The following is an 18,935-nucleotide window of genomic DNA, read 5'->3' on the forward strand; positions in this document are numbered from 1 at the left end:
GGGTTGTTCCTTCAACATGGACATCTGACTAATGTGTGTTCCTTCCAGTTTAGTGCAAGATGCCATGTGTTGGGCTCTGCGTCAGGGCTGTGGACTAACTGATGTCCGTGATTTATTTTCTTAAATGTGACTTGTGAACTTTTGAAGGATTCAATAAAAACAAAAAGAAAAAAAAAAAGAAAATGTAAATAGAAAGCAACACAGAAATAAATACATAAATACATTCCTGTGATCCTACCTCCACATCATCTTCTCGTTGAGGAAGACCGTCTGCAGCTGACCGTCCACGTCGTACTCGTAGCCGTACTTGGTGGTGTTGGCGAACGGCCCGATCTTGATCTCCCTCTTGGTGACCCTGCCCATGTTGTCGTACTGGATGGTGATCCAGTACATCAGAGACCTGAAGATCTCGTACTGGATCTCCTTAATGCGGCCGTGCTGGTCGAAGTGCTTGGTGTAGGTCATCACCGCCGTGGAGATGATCTGAAAGGAGAGGGAGGACGTTAGCGGTGCTTGTATCATCAGTGTCTGAGAGGTCCATCCTGTCCTGAGCAGAAGGAACTGTGCTGTTGAAATACATGAAAGTCTGTGTAAGTGAATGGAAAAGAGGATCAGTCTGGATGTAGATGTTTTTCATTTAATGGAATCAGGTTCTGCTTTGAGATCCTTCTAAGGAACACTGTTGTTCTTCTGTTAGTACTTTTTAAATTACTGATGTTGTTTTATATGAATGTTTTTAGTTTGGTGGTTTATGGACGTTTTAGAACAGTTTTATTATGTGTTTTACGTACATTTTTACTGTGACTGTATGGATGAAGTCTCTTGTCTGTAACTTCTGCTGCTGTTTTGGCTCTCGCAAAACTGATTTTTTACAAGTTTTTTCCTGGTTAAATAAAAAATGTAAAAAATGACTGGACTTATGTAGATGTGGATGAAGTAGTGGTTGACTTGTACAAACAGTTCAAGGAAGTTATTTATCTGCTGGTCAGAACGACTCCAAAGGGTTCAGGTGAAAATTAAGTTTGGTTTGGGTTTCCTGAAAGACTCATGTGCTGCCAGGTGGAATTTAGACAAAACTGTTTAATTCTACTGTGAAACCATGTCATTTTAATAATTTTTACACATTTATTATGTAGATTTTTAAAATCATATTGATAATATATTGTCAAGTACATATTGTATATTTGTATATTAATATCTATCTATCTATCTATCTATCTATCTATCTATCTATCTATCTATCTATCTATCTATCTATCTATCTATCTATCTATAAATAATGCAGTTCTAAAATGGATAATAATACCAACATACCAAAAACATATTATGTAGGTAATAATAATAATAATAATAATAATAATAATAATAATAATAATAATAATAATAATAATAATGATGATGTGATGTTCTGTTGTTAAATGCAAGCAAAATCTGTCTTTTTCGTTGTATTGATAGTTTCCTGCTACTTTTTTATTATACTTGAATGGAGCAGCTGCAACAAACACAACTTTCCCCCTCAGATTATTCGAGTTTTCTCATTCCACTTCTTAAAGCCCCTTTTCTGTTGTGGAATACATACATATACACTGGGATTTTTCAGTTCTTTTCATTTTTGGATTCACACAATAGACTTTTAGACTAGATGGTCTTTTAATGTATAATCTGTGTTCCTCTGATCACAGCTGATATTCAGTTTAAATTTCCTTTGTATTTGATGGTGTCTAACACAGAAGGTACAAGCAGTACACACACACAGACATAAATACACATTGTGCAGTATAATTATATTGTCTGTTGCCATGTACTAGTGTTTTATAATGCTAGAAAAACAGTATTTTTGTTTCATTAAATACTATAAAACTGCATGAAAATGTAGTTTTAGTTTTAAATTCACAGATAATCCTAACAAAATATAGTTTAATAATAATTCAGTTATATTTTGAAAGAAAGTATTTCCTTCTCTGAGTACTTATACTGTACTTCTATTTACTCTTTAGTCCAGGTTTGTCAAACTCATTTTAGTTCAGTTCCACATTTGATCTGCAGTGGGCTGAAACAGTAAAATAATAACAGTAAAAAAAGTCAAATTCTATTCTGATCAGGTTTACATCTATAAAGTTTCCTTAAAAATCTGAACATGAACAACTTGAATTGTCTGAAGAAAAACAAGTGCAATTTTACCAATATTCTGCCTCAGTTTATCAGTTTATCATTTCCACATGTGCGTTACAATCACACAAAACATTTAATAACAGACAGAATATTGGTAAAACTGCATTTACTTTTCTGAAGACATTTCCGTTTGTTCATATTTGTTCAGGTTATTCACATTTTTTGTAAAAGTATAGTTTGGTAATGTAAACATTTTCATGTAATTTTACTTTTTTACAGCAAAAAAAACCAAAGAGAACATTTGGGGTTGTCATTATTTATAGGTTCTTAGGATAATATTTGTCTGACCCACTTAAAATCTAATTGGACTGTATGTGTGTGTATGTGAAACCTGAATTAAAATGACTTTGACACCACTGATTGTTAATATCTAAAGTGTAATTTTGCATTTCACTAATTCATCCCTGGGGTCGGATTGGACCCTTTGGCGGGCCGGATTTGGCCCCCGAGCCGCATGTTTGCCACCTGTGTTCTAGGGGATAAAATATTTGTTTCTGTCTTTTGCAGTTGTACCATTTGACATTTTCAGGTGTACTCAGTCTTAGGTTTTCTAACAAAAAAAATGCATTCAAATTCATTTGGAATAAAATGAAATCACACCAACAAACTTTACAATTGAACAAAGTCAGCTTTTCAAATACTTCTGGACTGTTCATCTCGTTGACCTTTTGTCACTGAAATGATGCAGATTTTTCTTCATGTCAGTCGGTGTAAACTCGTGCTGCAGGTTAAACGCTCATCTTACCTGATTGATATCGTAGTAGATGACCCCGAACTTCCCGAACTGCTCCACCTTCCCCGATATGTCGTCAAACTGATACAGGTCGATGGGCAGCGGCGTTTCGTTGATGACGGCCTGCATGCTGGTGACTCTGAAGCTGTTGTCGTAGGTGTAGTCGAAGCGCGCGTTGACCATCCCGTCCTCGCTGAAGCGAAATATCTGCCGGTCGACCAGCGGTCCGATCTGCCGGTATCGGATGGAGCAGATGAAGCCCTCGCTCTGCAGGTTGACCGTCTTCAGGACGCCGGCGGTCTCGTCGTAGGTGAAGCTGACGCGCGTGGAGTCGTACAGGATCTCCGCCAGTTTGTTCTGACGAGACAGTGAGGAAGTGTCAAAGCCAACCTACACTGGTCATGCTTAAGACAGGAAACAAATCACCATAAATGCACCACGCTGGACCTTTTATTACGTCAATCAGGGTTCCTACAGGTTTCTACTAGTTACTTTTTTTTTAACTCAAGTTTTTATTTGGTTTACAATGAAAAATTTACATATTTTATACAGTGATAGTTTTGTTTTTTTACAAAAAAAAAACAGAGGACAATTGAGTAGCAATTGAACAATGGGCGTCCAGTCTGTTCTTTTTAAGTCTTTATAAAGTCTGTCCACGGTCTGCAGCATTCCTTGAATTAGTCCTGGTCCAGTCTTCGTGTAAAGGTGAGTTGTTCCATTCGAGTCATTTCTTGAACCAGGTCCTTCCATTGGTCCACTGAGGGGGTTTGGTCTGTCAGACATTTCCTACTGATCACTTTTTTGCTGCAATCAACCTGATATTCCACAGATCTGTTTGACTAAATCCTTTTATACAACCTGGTCGTTTACCTAAGAACATGTTCTCCAAATTTAAAGGCGTTTTTATCTTCATGACTTTGTCAGTACTATTCCGGATTTTTTCCCAAAAGGGAGATCATCTGGGACAGCTCCAAAAAATATGATGATGAGCTTTTTTCATCCCACACTGTCTCCAGCATGATGTATCCACATTTGAACCTTTTTGTGCAGGTGTTCTCAAAAAGCCAACCACACTTTTCTGTGCAAATTCTCTCCAACTAAGTGAAGATGGACTTTTCCATAGATTTTCTTGTATTTTACTCCATTCTTCCACAGTCAGTTAAAATTACCCTCCTTTTCCCACTTTTCTCTGATATAAACCGTACTTTCAGCCCTAGTGTTTTGTAATTCGGTGTGCAGTCTTGATATTAGTTTGTTGTTTGGGTATGATTTATAGGATTTCAGTCAAATTGTCATTCTTCCACTAAGTGGTCTGTCTAAATCTGCTTTGTTCATTTTGTCCAAATACTGACGGATTTGTAAAAACCTACAGAAATCTGAGTTGTCAAGATGGTAAATCTGTTTTATTTCTTGAAAGCTTCAAAGACAACCTTTATGAAAAAGGTCACTGTATTTCACCAATCCTTTCTCGATCTTCTACAAGTTACATTTAAGACTTTTTAACACTCCTTATGTTCCAGGCCACCAGTATCTTGTGTTTCTCCATCCTTCTGCTGGTGTAAATGCACTGGAATGGCAGTCGAACCTGGGACTTCCACTCGTGAACTTACACTAGACCCATGTTCTTCCATGCTGCGTTCAGGGCCGGTTTTTGAGCCGTAAGTCACGACTTCAAACCAAGACTCACGACTTTGTAACATTCCAGACAAGTCACGCCAAACTGCTTGAGTGCAAGGAATTATGGGAGTTAGATGTAAACAAACCAGCATGGAGGACTGTACGTTATGTTCATTTATAGTCATTTCTATCCCAGAGGTGTTTGTTCTTTGTTTATTTGAAGGAAACAGGAAAAGCGGTGCATAAGGGCAGAGAAGCAGTTCTACCTTTGATGTTCTCTGTGTATTTGGATTCAGATGTGGTTTGAATTCCCTCTGCCATGGAGGTTCTGTTTGTGTCAGCGTTGGTTTGTCTGTCTGTCTGTGTGTCTGTCTGTCTGTGTGCAAGATAACTCAAAAAGTTATGGACAGATTTGGATGAAAATGTCAGTAAATGTTGATACTGGCACAAGGAACAAATGATTACATTTTGTTGGTGATTGGGGGGGGGCACTGATCTGTGCTCTCTGAGTGCTTTTCTAGAAAAGAGAGCGCAGACCTCTGCCATGGCAGATCAGTGTAATCATAGTTTTTATTTGTGTTTATGCATTTGGCAGACACTTTTTTCCAAAGTGACTTACAGGGGAGAACCAATCAAATCACTCAATCAATCAAATTTTATTTATATAGCGCCAGATCACAACAAAAAAGTTCTCTCATGACACTTCATATATAGAGTTGGTCCAAACCAGACTCTAAGCCAATTTACAGAAACCAACAGAATCAGAAACAGAATTTATTTCAGTTAACGAAACTGTTTTTTAAATTGTAGTTTTGGTCATTTCGTTAGTTTTCATGAACTATAATAACCTTTGCCTGGAACGCAGCATCAGAACAGAATCTAAAGCCCATTTCACAGCTTCTTTCATACATGATGATGATGAGACGTTAGCACACTCATTAGTAACCCCGCTGGTTTGTGTCCTGGTGAGAGGGGGAGGGTTAGGTGTGGGTTTTTACGACAGTCAGTATGTACTTTGAAACTGTAGGGGCAGCTCCATACAGACAAAAACAGTCAAATCCTGCATTTTTCCTCTGGAACGATGCCTGAACACACAGGATGAGCTCATCCCAGTCCCCACCAGGCCTGTGGGAGCTGAGTCAGTGTGTACCCAGGATGAGTCAGCCCCTCCTGGTGGTCTGCCGACGCTCACGCTCATTCATATCAGGCCTCATCCTGGTGTTCACCTGCCTTGGTCTCCTCACGTGGACCATCTACCCACCTCTACCTGCTCTGGCTTTCAGTTCCACTGCCCAGAAAACCCCCAAAGCCCCCGCATGCACAGATAAACCTGCAGACACTGCTGCTGTTCACAAACCTGCATGCTTTCATATGAGGAGTCCCCATATGGTCCTGTTTTACAATGCAAATGCCATCTTTAAAACACACACATTCATTGGGAACATGTATTTTTAACCTTACAGAAGCATCATGGGACTTAATAAACACATATCAGAGTCACGTAAACAGGATCAACAGGCGATAAATGATTCTAAGTGTTAAGAGGATTCATTTTTTGTTACTATTAAATACTTTTGTTACTTTTTGTTTGTAACTGAGTACTTCTCTGAAACTGGGTTCATTTTAGTTTCTGTCACTTTTCCAGCTGTTTTTAAAGGTAAATGTACACATGTTTCCCCCAGGATGGACCTAATGATGACCACAGATAAATGCAAAAAAAATATATTCTTGCTCTGAGCCATCCCATAATTAATGCATTTTTTAAATAAAATATTAGGGCCAAAAATAGGACCCAAATATGGACATTAAATCTCTGTAGGTGTCAGTGCATTAGCTGTGTAAACATGTGCAAATGCTCTTCTATAGACTCTAAATACAGACACTGTGTTCAATGTATGGATCCTAGTGGTTTTTCTAATCCATACATGTGGGTTTTTCATCAGTCTCAGTCTCATTCCAGGTTACGCGTGTAACCCATTGTGTCCACTCGTGTTACATGCAGAACCTGCCCATTTAAACACCAATAAATCATGACTGATTTTGCAACAGTGGTCATTTTTGTGAAACACTCTGCCTTGGATAATTAGTTCAATTCTCAGAATGTACCTGTGAGACAATAAAGAAATATTTGAAAAAAAAAAATTAACATAATTTTCGTGTCCTTTTTTTTTTTAACCATGTTACTCACAGGTTTTTTTTTTTTTAAATTATCTGAAAAATAGTTTCTCTTTTATCTCAGTACATATTTATTTTTAAACAGACCCGAAGTGCTTCCAAACGTGCTTCATAACATTCGTCTACATCTGGTTTGAATTTTTAGCCCCATGTCCTGTTTTTAGCACCAGTTTTATAGAAGAACCCAAATATGAATATTAACGGTTGCCAGTGTTTTAACAAAAAAAAGTATCAGTTAGTATAATGCTATCTAAATTGCAATCAAAGAGATATATTCACGAGGAAAAGAATTTAATAAATGTACCTGACAAACAAAATAGAATTAATTAAATGGCTGAACATTTAATAATGTTTGAAAGGCAGTTATATCATCGTCAGTGTTATAGGTTAACGTTGAACAAAAATGAAATATCGTGGCACTATAGAAAGCTTAAATGAGCGATGATTTAATAAATCAGATTTAATGTCACGTTTTCTTACATCTGACCTTTTTCAGCCTCAATAAATCAAAGCTTTCCTCATAAAAACTGGCCAATTCCTCAAAAATCCAACTAGAACTACTCATGGGCTGAAGCTAAAAACAGAGAATAACGAACTGAAGACAGTGTGCCGTGGAGTCGGTGGTCTTTCCGGTGGAATGTTCTGGTGCTGTCAGCGCTTACCTGTCTGCGGTACTTGTACAGTATTCGCCGTCCGGTGCCCAGATGAGCCACTCTGAGGAGCTGGACAAAGACAAAACAGAATTAGAGTCTAAATGTTGACGGGCGTCCGCTCCTGGACGGTCCGACTGTCCATCAGCTGACCAACTGCTCAACAGGCAGATCTGGACGAATGCACCACACACCATATGCTCTGGACCTGATGTCCTGGGTCCATGTGGTGGCTCTGACTCCACAATATGACACCAGTCACTATTACAGCTGCATAATCGGCCGTCTGCTACCGCGTCCACTCAGCCCTTCCACAGAGAAAACCCACGGACGTAGAAATGACTGAGAAGCTGAAAAGTGTGGGCGACGTTCGTGGGAGTTCATAGAATTTACCGACATGAGGATGAGGTTTGACCCATAAAGACCTGCTGCTCCTTCTGTAGCAGGTCCACTATGATTTTAACCCTTCTGAAGGGTTTTAGAACCATTTATTATGATATTACCCCCTGTGTTTTGCATTGTTTCAGTAAAAATAATGTCTTTTTCTACATTTAATGCTCTGGTTATGTAGATGATGACAATATAACGTTACTGGAAACGTTGGAACGGCCTGCCTGAGGAGATAAGGCTTGCAGAATCAGTAACATCTTTTAAATCACTTCTTAAAACACACTTTTATAGACTTGCTTTTATGTGATGTCTGTCCCCTTTTTAACTTTAATTTTTAACTTTAATTTTTAAATTTGATCCTGTTTGATTATTAATTTGTTCATACATCTCTCTAATTGTGTTGCTTCTGTTTTAGTGTTTTCACTTGCTTCGTGTATCCTGCTGTTGTGCCCTCTATCAAAGCACTTTGTAAACTTTGTTTTTAAAGGTGCTATACAAATGAAAGTTATTATTATTATTATTATTATAACTGTGTCACTACCAGTGCTGGACCAGCCCATGAAGGAGGGAACATAGGCTGTGATGTAAGTTACCTGATGGAACCACTAGTATTGTACACGATCTTTAGAAATAGCTACAAAATGCATGTATTTTGATTTTTCAGATTGGATTTAATTTGCATGGGTTTCTTGAGATGCTACATACATGTGCCAGTTGTTAACCTTGTTTTGAATTGTAACAAATACTCACTTGCCGAATGCTGCTTGTTTTGTTATTGTCATGTTTCTATGTTTATTATGTTACTGTTATGTCTGTGTTTTGTGTTAAAAAAAAAAAAAAGGAAAAGACAGACTCTGCCAACCCATACATAATGAGCTCATTAAAGACATGGAAGGGACTGATTAAAAAATATCAAATGGAGGGGAGGACTCCAATTTTAAAGTGATTTGCTTATGATCTGGAATTCTTACCCAGTAAATATGACTTGAGCTTCAGAGGTTGGACTGCAAATGATTACAACGTACTCTACACTCCTAAGAAAAGGTACGACGTTAACCTTCCAGAACCTTAAGGACAATTATAATCTACAAAATCAGGACCATTTTAGGTATCTACAAATCAGAGACTTTATTAGGAAAAAAAATTTAAAGATCGTACGATGATTGGAGATGAAATTCTGGATATTTTCCAAAAAGCTTACATCGATGGTACCTACCAAAAGATAATTTCTAGACTATACCGAACTCTGCAGAATATAAAGGCAGACCATACTCTGGACATTAAAACGAGATGGGAATCGGAGGGCAACCTCACGATAACACTGGACGACAACAAGCTTCCCCTCCTGGAGGGAATTCAGCTGGAAGAACTGGACTGGATTCTTTTGTGCCCCAGTACAGAAAGCTCAGTCCTCTGACCAGTCTGCATGCTGGAGGTCCTGTGGAAGTACGGTGGAAAACCACTTCCATATCTTCTGGGATTGTCCTTTGGTGGCTCCATTTTGGAGACGTGTCCATGGCCTCCTGGAGGCAGTTCTGAAGTTTAAAATGTGTTTTGACTTTAAGACCATGTATCTCAATGATTTAGAAGAGCTCAAGTGTACTAAGAGTGATAAATGTTTATTGAGATTACAGTTAGTAGCAAGTAAGAAGACTCTGAGCAGACAACGGCTGAAAAGACACATCCCCTCTATAAATGACTGGACTGATGCAGTGTCCCATATATGTGTCATGGAGAAAATCACATTTAATTTAAGACGTAAAACTGATATTTGTTCTGAAACTTGGTCAGAGTGGCTCACTTATATCGTAACTGTGAGACTGGACTTTGTATGATATCAAAGGATCCTCAAACTTTACTGGAAAGGAAAAAAATGAATCTGGGTATACGAGTATACTGATGCATGTGTGTGTGTGGACGAGATGCTGCTCTAAGGCTGGACTCTACCCCCTGGTGTTTGTTTCTTCTGTATTGTTTTCTTAGTGTAAGTATTTGTGTTGGTTTTTTTTTCTCAAAAACAAAAAGTAAATAAAAAAAAAAAAAAAGGAAAAATGACTAATGAAAAATAAGTGCCAAAAAAGAAACAGCTACCAATGACAATTCACCACAGGGACCCTGTAAAAGTGTTCTTCCGACCTCAGACGGACTGGGTGAGAACAGACCAGTACCTGTCCGTCTTCAGAGTAGTCCACTGTGACCGAGGCGTTGCTCTCTGGGGGGGTGTAGATGTTCCGGTAGTAGCCGATGGACCTGATGGTCTGCATGGTGTGTCGGGCCACGCTGGGCATCGTCACCGCAGACAGACGGTCTCCGGAGTCGTAGTCGAAGATGTACTGGTGCTGGCTGTGCAGAAGCAACACCATGGACTGGAACCAGAGGAGACGCCAGCGTTAGAGCAGTTTCAGACGCACGACACTGAAACTAACTGTTACATGAGGTCACAGACACTTTTATTCAAATGTCTGAATGTGAAATCTGGACTTCAGTTCCCTTTTTTAAAAAAAATAATTATTTCATATTCATGATCTCACAAAAATATTACACACATTCACACCTGAGTGGCTCAGATTTGGTTCCACTGCCATTTTAAAAAATGATACTATGACAATGAAATAAAATTGTTGCAGAACAGCGCATTTCTATGTAATTTTTACTGTTTAAAAAATGTCTGAAGGGACCACTGGCCCCTGGCAGTGTCCACATTCTCAGATCTGGCCCTCTTTAAAAAAAGTCTGGACCCCCCCTGCCCTAAACACAATGACTACACTGGTCAACAACTAATGTATTGTTTCAGTTTTTTGAGCTGATTTAGGATCATTTTGGTGCTGAATCCAAAAATCACATTCATTTTGCTCAATCAGGTCAACTTTCTGAACTATGCTACATATTGGCTTTTGAACATTTTTGCTTACATTTATGGGCATTTTCACATCATATGATACAAAATTCTTTCATATTTCTTGCAATAAACGAGTTCTGAAGATTTGACTTTTGCCAATTTATGATGAATGTTTTTTTTAATATTACAGGTGAATGAAATGGCTTCAACTAGAAGATCTTGCAAAAATAAGCCTGACATCTGCTACATCTGCGGTGAATACATAATAAATAATAAATACATCCTGTTAGAAAATTATTTTTTTTCTCTTAAAACCGATTTTGGGTGAGAACGATATAAAAAAACAACTGATAAAGTCACAAAAATGTAATCAATTTTGTGAGAAGATCCAATTTTTCAAAATCAAATTAGCAAAAAAACCTGACCTGATAGAGAAAAACAGATGTCATTTTTGGATTTAGCGGTGCAAAATGGTCCGAATTCAGTTGAAAAAACCTAGACAACTTGCAGAAAACATTTTTTTGGAACCCAGTGTTACAGAACACACACAGCAGCGTCATGTCATGAACTTGGTGCTACATGCGACGCCAACACTGGCCGTGTTCAACTGACATCAATCCACATGACAAATAAATCAAGGAATCGGGCGCAGATGGCAGTGCATCTTTTAATCAGCATTTATTGGAGGATGCGTGGATCTTTTTCCTGCCATCTGCTGGGGTTGTGGCCCACTGGCCCTTCTGCAGAACCTGCCCTGCGTGAGAGGAGGAGGCAGCTCCGCTTGCATTTTAAGCAGAGTTTTACTCGTAGCCCCGGGGGTAGATTAGCGCTTAGCTAGCATTAGCCGTTAAAGCTGTTCATCTGATACGTTCTTTTCCAAACACATGAGACGGCCACCTTTTTTTATTAAATACTCCTGCCTGGATGCTGGCATCAGATGCAGTGCACATGTGCAGACCGCAGCGTGTCAAACCACCAGTATTTACAGCTTGTTGGAGGCACTTAGCGGACTGACCCCTACTCTGTAGCAGCTTTTAAAGCCCAAAGTCGACTGCAGACCTCTGGACTCACCCAAACCAAAGCTACCGGCTTTTCAGCCATTAGTTCCTTTTAGCTTTTAAAGAAAATACCAGCATCTCTCTCTTTCTTTCTTTTTTTTTTTGTTAATAAATGGCTGCATTCACTCAACCCAGTCTGTGTATATTTGGTTACTTAAGTAAATTTTGCAGAAAAAGTGTGTGTTTTTCATTTGTTTAGGAGGTAAATTGGTCCCAGAGGGTTCTACCTTCACTGTGTGTTCTGTGCGTTTTATTTGTACGACTCAGTTCAGGCTGATGTTCGATAATACGTCGGACTTTTAGCAAAAATACAATATCATGATCTCACAGCGTTACCTTTTACTGACCTTTGGAGTGATCTGTAATTAAAACCAACAAAATGTGCATTATTTAATCTACGTTAATGAGTTTATTGAGTAACTTGGGACCAGACATGAATAAAATAGAAGCGCTATGTGTTCAACTACTGACTTCATGGGTGTCATGTGCACATATTTTACATTTTACAGTCTTAAATTTACCTGTACTGCATCTGCACTTTGCCGTCGCTTTCTATTTCTATTTTTAATGTGTGTGTTTTTAAATGTTCATTTCACTCTCAATCATGTGGATCTTAATTTTGTTCATTATACAACATGCTGAATGACAATAAACGATCTTGATTAATAAAAAATAATATTAATAATACAGGGGTTTACTTAACCCTTGTGTGGTGTTCATATTTTTGTTCTTCAGCCAGTGTTTGTGGGTGCGGTGGACCCACTGCATTTGTGGGTTTTTAATTCAACATAAACTATTTTATGTTCAAATACTCAACAGATATTTACTTCATCGCAATTACAAGTTTAATTTTTGCCTTTGCTAGATCACATTTATGCATTAAAGTGCTACTCATTTTGTTTGTTTTTTAATAAAATGTAATATAATCAAGATATGAGAGGAAATAATTCATTAAAAAATAATGAATCATCATTTTTCTTTTAATAAAAAATGAAAACGGGTCTCACAGACGTAAACACCATACAAGGGTTAACATATGTAGCACTAGTTCTAACTAGATAACTTTTGTTATGATTTGGCACTATATAAATAAAATTTGATTGATTGATAGTTCCATGTTTCTATGAGGTAAAACAATCTCCTATCTTCACCCCAAAAATGTAATCATCACTTAAAAAAACTTTTCCACATCCATAGTTAATAATTAATGTGGAGTTATTCACCAAAAACCAAACACATTCATATTAGCTGATATATTTCTCTAATTCTTATTACAAACAGTCTGTGGGCTCAAATTATTAATTTATCTCAATTTGTGACACTGAATGAACAATTTTGATGCCAAGATGTTTCATATGATAATTTATTACATCTTTTAACACTAAAAATGAGTCTGTGGTTTAATAATTTTCATGTGGCGTTGTTCATCAAAAACCAAACACATTCATATTTGCACATACATTTCTGTCGGGTCCATTTTGGAATGCTCGCTGAATTTCTCAACATACACCTTCCACTATGTGCACAGTAAAGCAGAAGGAGATTAAGAGAGAAAAGCTGTTTTCTGTTTGTATTTGAGCAAAATATGTCTAAATAAACAACTGCATCATTGATTAAGCTTTCTACACAGCGGCTCAGTATCTAAAACTCTGATCTGTATTTGATTTGAACCCATCTGTTACTGTGTCCGCCGCTGTCTGGCCTGGAAACTGTACTTTAGTGCGATGTGTGGAACTGGACCGCAGGTGGGGATGTTATTGAGCAGTCATGCAGAAAAGCACAAGGAAAGCAAGGACGGTTACAAAACCACCTGTGATAAACAGGAGCCGCTGAATGGGCTTTTTCAAACAACCTTCGCTTCTTTTAATAATAAGCCTCGGCGCTAAAGGTCACACGGATTTTACAAGATGAACTAAAACGCAGGTTAAATCAACTCTTAATTTTCCTTCAGGTGTTAATGGTTTGCATTTTTGCACAACGTTGGACCTTCGGTAAAACCTTTCTTTACACCTTTAACCCCTGAGACAGTATTTCAAACTGCTGTGAGTCTGTGTTTGTGTTCCTTTTCTTAAGCGGTTTTGTTTTACTGTGTGTTTAGGGTCAAAACAGGAGGAAGAACAGGAAAAGATAAAGAGAAGAATTTAAATTTGACAGCTTAGAATGGACATCAATAAGAGATTTAGAATGTGGAACATCAACTGTGAACTAAAATGTTTAATTAAGTTTTTGTTTTGGGGCTTTTTTTTTTTTCTAAATCAGTCCAGCTGCTTTTTGACACCTGTTTGGACTCAAAAAAGCAGTTACACGGACAAAAAAAAAAAAAAAAAAAAAAAAAAAAAGAATAAAATAAGCAACAAATGAACAAAATTGAAGAAAAAAATAAAATAAAATGCTGAAAAATAAGCAACTAAATTAACAAAAATGATTATTTGCTAAATAATAAATAACATGAAAAACATGCAAAAAACAAAAATAAAAAATCAGAAATTTTTCTAAATCAGTCCAACTGCTTTTTGACATTTGGTTGAATTCCAAAAAGCAGTTACACGGACAAGAAACATTCCAATATTAACCCTTAGTGGTCTGAGTCTATTCTGTCTGTTTTTCAGTCCTTTTGGTTTGGCCTTTATATACTATAGAAACAAATGTTTACTATACCCATGTTTGGGATCTGTTTTTTCAGCACAACTTCATCGATATCATCTGTCTATTATTTTTTCACCTTAACCTACTATAAAAACACAGACGGACAAAAAACGCAAAAATATATAAAATCTGATTTGATAAATGTGTGTAATTTATTGCATAAATAACACACAGATGCTTAACGAACCTTTTCACAGACTTTAAAAGTGAATATTGGTTCCAAATATTAGGTATAGAAAATTAAAATTGTAATAAATTAAAACTACTCAAATATTTGACATTAAAGCAGATCTTTACATCGGTGTTTTTTCCCCTAAAAGTGCGGTAATCAAACACGGTTATCATGAGAATTACAATTTAAAGGCTAATACTAACAGTCTGTGATTTTACCGCTGTTTATCGTTATACCGGTAATGGTTCCATCCCTATCCACGGCTAAAACACACACATTCAAACTAAAGCACAGGTTTCAAACACCCTCTGCTTCTTTTAAAAATAAGCCACGGTGCTAAAGGTCACATGGATTTCTTTTCTACCAGAACTTTGCATAAGGTTTAGTGAAGCTTTGTACAAACAATCTGCTGACAGTGCTGCAGAATCAAACTACCAGCATTTCCTTCTCGTTGTGTAAAACTAAATGCAGCTGATACGTGGCCGTGGCCGCTGGGACGCTCCTGTTCTGTGATTAGAACTGGAAAAAAACAACAAATCTGAAATGTGAGGAGAAGCTGAATCTAATCTGTACGAAGGGACAGCAGCGACTCTTCTCTGTCTGGAAGATAAACTCTTGTAACCTGAACAACACAAACACGGCGCTCTCCTGGGTGAGCGCACCTTCCCTCAGGCTGACGCTAAAGAGCACCTCGACCTCAAACTCAAAGTCCTTAATAACAGATTCTCTTAACTCGCTAAACTGGATCAGAAGGCAAAGTTACACTTTCACTTTGGTCTTCACTGTCTGCGTGCACACTCATACTCCCACCATTTTCTGATTCCTCTGGTCGTCAGATAAAACAGAATAATCTAGTGGTAGACAGTACATCCTTTTATTTTCCATTTGTACACGTTCAGGTACATGTGAATTATTACGCAGTCCTCAGAGTGAAAGAATAAACGTTAAAAGATACAATCAGTAACACTTTATAATAAGTCCACACTATGAACATTAGTTCAGCATTAATAAATACTGAATTCATTATTTACAAAGCAGATTTCTGACATGAATACTCATTAATATATGGTTTATAAACACAGTTATAAATGTTTTACTCATCATTAATAAGCTCATCTATACTGTGCTTAATGATTGTATTTTCATACTTTATAAATAATGGATTCAGCATTGAAACATTTAGTATTGCATCACTTCCAAACCAGGTGTGATGTGCATTTCTGCTCACACACACACACTATTCACACATGTACTAATGGTGAGTGAATATGTTAGTGTGTACTTTATACTAACTCACACCTTTATTCCCCAATAGATGTCCTATAAACAGTTCTTAAAACAGGAATTCATTCTTTCAGGTAGTTCTAAAGCACTTATTACTCATTAATTCAGTCTCTGGTGTGAGCTCATCTAAAGTGTGCACTATCTGTGACATTTAAAGCATTTACAAATGAGATTTAAAGGATGGAAGTGAATAAAGACTCACAAAAGTCTGAGTTATTCGAACAAAGGAAAGACCCAGCACATGGGATTATTAAAACAAACTGCATGACTGAATGATGAAGGATTATGAATGATGAGTAAAACATTTATAACTGTGTTTATAAACCATATACCAACGAGTATTTATGTCATGAATCTGCTTTATAAATGATGAATACAGTATTTGTTAACTAATGCTTCAGAGTGTGGACTTATTATAAAGTGTTACCGTACAATCAAATAAAAGTCAAATATATAAGTCAGTGTTTTTCAACCTTGGGGTTGCGACCCCATGTGGGGTCACCTGGAATTTATAGTAACTGATAAAAATAAACAATTACTAATAAACTAGAAGAGTACTCGGACAGCGCAGACCTCCGCCAAGGCAGATCAGACCCAAAATGTCATCATTTCTTCCTTGTGCCAGTTTCAATATTTCCTGGAAATTTCATGAAAATCCGTCCATAACTTTTTGAGTTATCTTGCTAACAGACAAACAGACAAACAAACAGACAAACAAACAAACAAACATACAAACAAACAAACCCTGATGAAAACATAATGTCCACTGTTACACTTGGCAGAGGTAATATATTAGAAAAGCACTTGGACAGTGCAGACTTCTGCCAAGGCAGATCAGTCCCCCCCCCGATTATCGCATTTCTTAAGTGCATGTAAATGTGTTAAATGTGATTATAAATATATTTCCACTCCTATATTTGCACTTTATTGCTATGTAAACACCTCCATCTTACTGAATAAATCGTTCTGTTTGTGTCAGATGTTCACTGTGGTCAGTTTCAGATGCTGCAGCTCTTTCATAATTCATAGTTCCAGTTCTTGTTTGTTCAGTATTAATTGTCCTCCTTGTAAATCCCAGCTGGACTGACTGGACAGATCCTGACCTTTAATCTGCACCTGGATTTACTGCCTCTGTCCACAATAATACACATTATACAGACTAAATGTCCTCTAACATTAACCTTTATTTGCAACTATTACATGATCAAAACCAAAGAAATTTTTATTAAAAAACAAAAAAAAAAGTCTCCGTTTTGAAAGTTTGGGGTCACCAGAAATTTGTGATGTTAAAATGAGGTCACGAACCAAAAAAGGTTGAGAACCACTGATATATATGATACATACACATACTGTATGATGCATGGATCTACTGATTGATTGATACATATGATAACTGTCATCTAAAATTAACGTTTATTTGAAACATTGTAGAGCAAACTATTATCAAAATCAAATTAATTTTAGCAAAAAAAAAAAAAAAAGGTTGGAAGTACTGGTTTAGACGTAGCCAAAACAGCAAAGGAAACTCACAGAAATCAGACGTACTGTTCCGTTCAACAGGACTGTAATTCAACATATGTAGAAGGATCATGACGTGCATGTGGCATTGATCTGTGGCACCTCCCACGTCTTCCTTAAATGACAGGCGGACCAACGAACGGGGCATTTGTTAACGCTGCTGTTTCCAGCTGGTGTCACATTCCAGACGCGTCCTCACATTATCGATCAGGTGTCATGTTTATGTGTAGAGCTTACCTCCCTGAAGTCCTCCTTAAACAAAGCAACAGCTGAGGGCAACAGGGCGTCCACAGACCACACCAGCATGATTCTACTTTTCACCAACACACATGCGTACTTCTATTAGGTTCTATATTTGGTTATTAGAGTGGATTTATACATCCTTTTGAATGCACAAACTAAGCACACTTCTAACAGTTTTCTGCCGATTCCTCAGTGTTTAGTGTCTTTGTAGTTCAGTTCCATAATGCACATGTATAAATGATACGTTGAGGCAGAATATTGTTAAAATTGGACTTATTTTTCACAAGAAATGTCAGTTTTTTCAGGTTATTCCCATTTTTTTTGGGATAGTTTCTAAAAGTAAGTATTTTCGTAAATTAATTGGGTTTTTTTTGCATTAAAATAAAGACAAACATTTAGAGTTGTCATTATTTCTAGGTTCTTCTGTTCTTATTTTACAGGTTCGGTCCACTGCAGATGAAATCGGGCTGAATGTGGAACCTGAAAGAACAGGAGTTTGAGAGGCCTGATGTCGATGCTAAACAGTGTTGAATTGGACTCATTATTCCTCGTACGTCCACAAAGCGTGGGGCAGACTTGTATCATGAATGACATATAGATGCAGCTCTGACGTGGAATATGTGCCACTGTGCATGATGAATTCTGGATATTCTGACACACTGTTTCCCAAAGAGGCTTCCAGTAAGTGTTTCCAGCAAGGAGCGAAGTGACAGATGGAGGAAGGAAGAGTATGAAAAACAAGTAGAAGAGAAGGTGAGAATGGGCCCAGATTGACACATGCAGTAATAGACTGAGCCTCGTTTATTCACGGGGGAAATGATCTCTGCTCGGCTCCTCCTCACGTCTGTTGTTTTCTTTTTCTTTTTCCCTTTTTAACCGCTTCTTTTTCTGCTCTCCTTTTATTTTACTTTCTTTCACCGCTGTCTGCCTTTGTCACTTCGTCCTGTTTGGTTCATTATTAACCCGGGTCTTGCTTCTATGTTTTCCCCCTAAAACTGTCAGTCTGAGATAAATATACAAGAAAAACAAACCAAAAACACACACACAGTCATGTACACTTACAGATTTAGACTTCTGCTTACACTGCACATAGCTTGGAAGTCCTGAAAAGCTCATTTCAAGACTAAACGTGATTTCAGAATGTTATATTCAGATGGAAAACAGCCATTTGTATGTTGACTGGAAGTAGGTTTATGTTTCTGAGCTTTACTCTTTGTAAATGGATTAAGGTACATGTATTTTATTTACTTTTTATTTTTACCAAATCATTGTTTCCGCACATCTGTTTTATGGTATCATTATGTTTTCTTCTTCAAACTAAAACTTATAAACATTTATTTTAACAGTCACTCAAACTAACACTGTGTCTTATAATATTTATGTACTGCATCAGCTGATAGTTTACATTATAACTGTTAGCTTAGCTCTGTTAGCTTTG

The 18,935-nt window shown here is 37.3% G+C and overlaps 1 protein-coding gene across 1 annotated transcript in view; it reads right to left on the bottom strand.

Moving 5' to 3' along the window:
- Positions 1–18,935, bottom strand: part of tenm3 (teneurin transmembrane protein 3) — a 776,142-nt gene that overhangs the window by 28,324 nt on the left and 728,883 nt on the right. The window contains exons 48-51 of the mRNA XM_030128911.1: positions 9,906–10,103; positions 7,360–7,419; positions 2,918–3,262; positions 239–483 (exon numbers count right to left, since the gene is read on the bottom strand). Coding sequence (XP_029984771.1) covers positions 239–483; positions 2,918–3,262; positions 7,360–7,419; positions 9,906–10,103 — 848 coding nt within the window. The remainder of the gene's footprint in view (positions 1–238; positions 484–2,917; positions 3,263–7,359; positions 7,420–9,905; positions 10,104–18,935) is intronic.

This window comes from Sphaeramia orbicularis, chromosome 1 (assembly GCF_902148855.1).
Source record: "Sphaeramia orbicularis chromosome 1, fSphaOr1.1, whole genome shotgun sequence".
Taxonomy (NCBI): Eukaryota; Metazoa; Chordata; class Actinopteri; order Kurtiformes; family Apogonidae; genus Sphaeramia; species Sphaeramia orbicularis.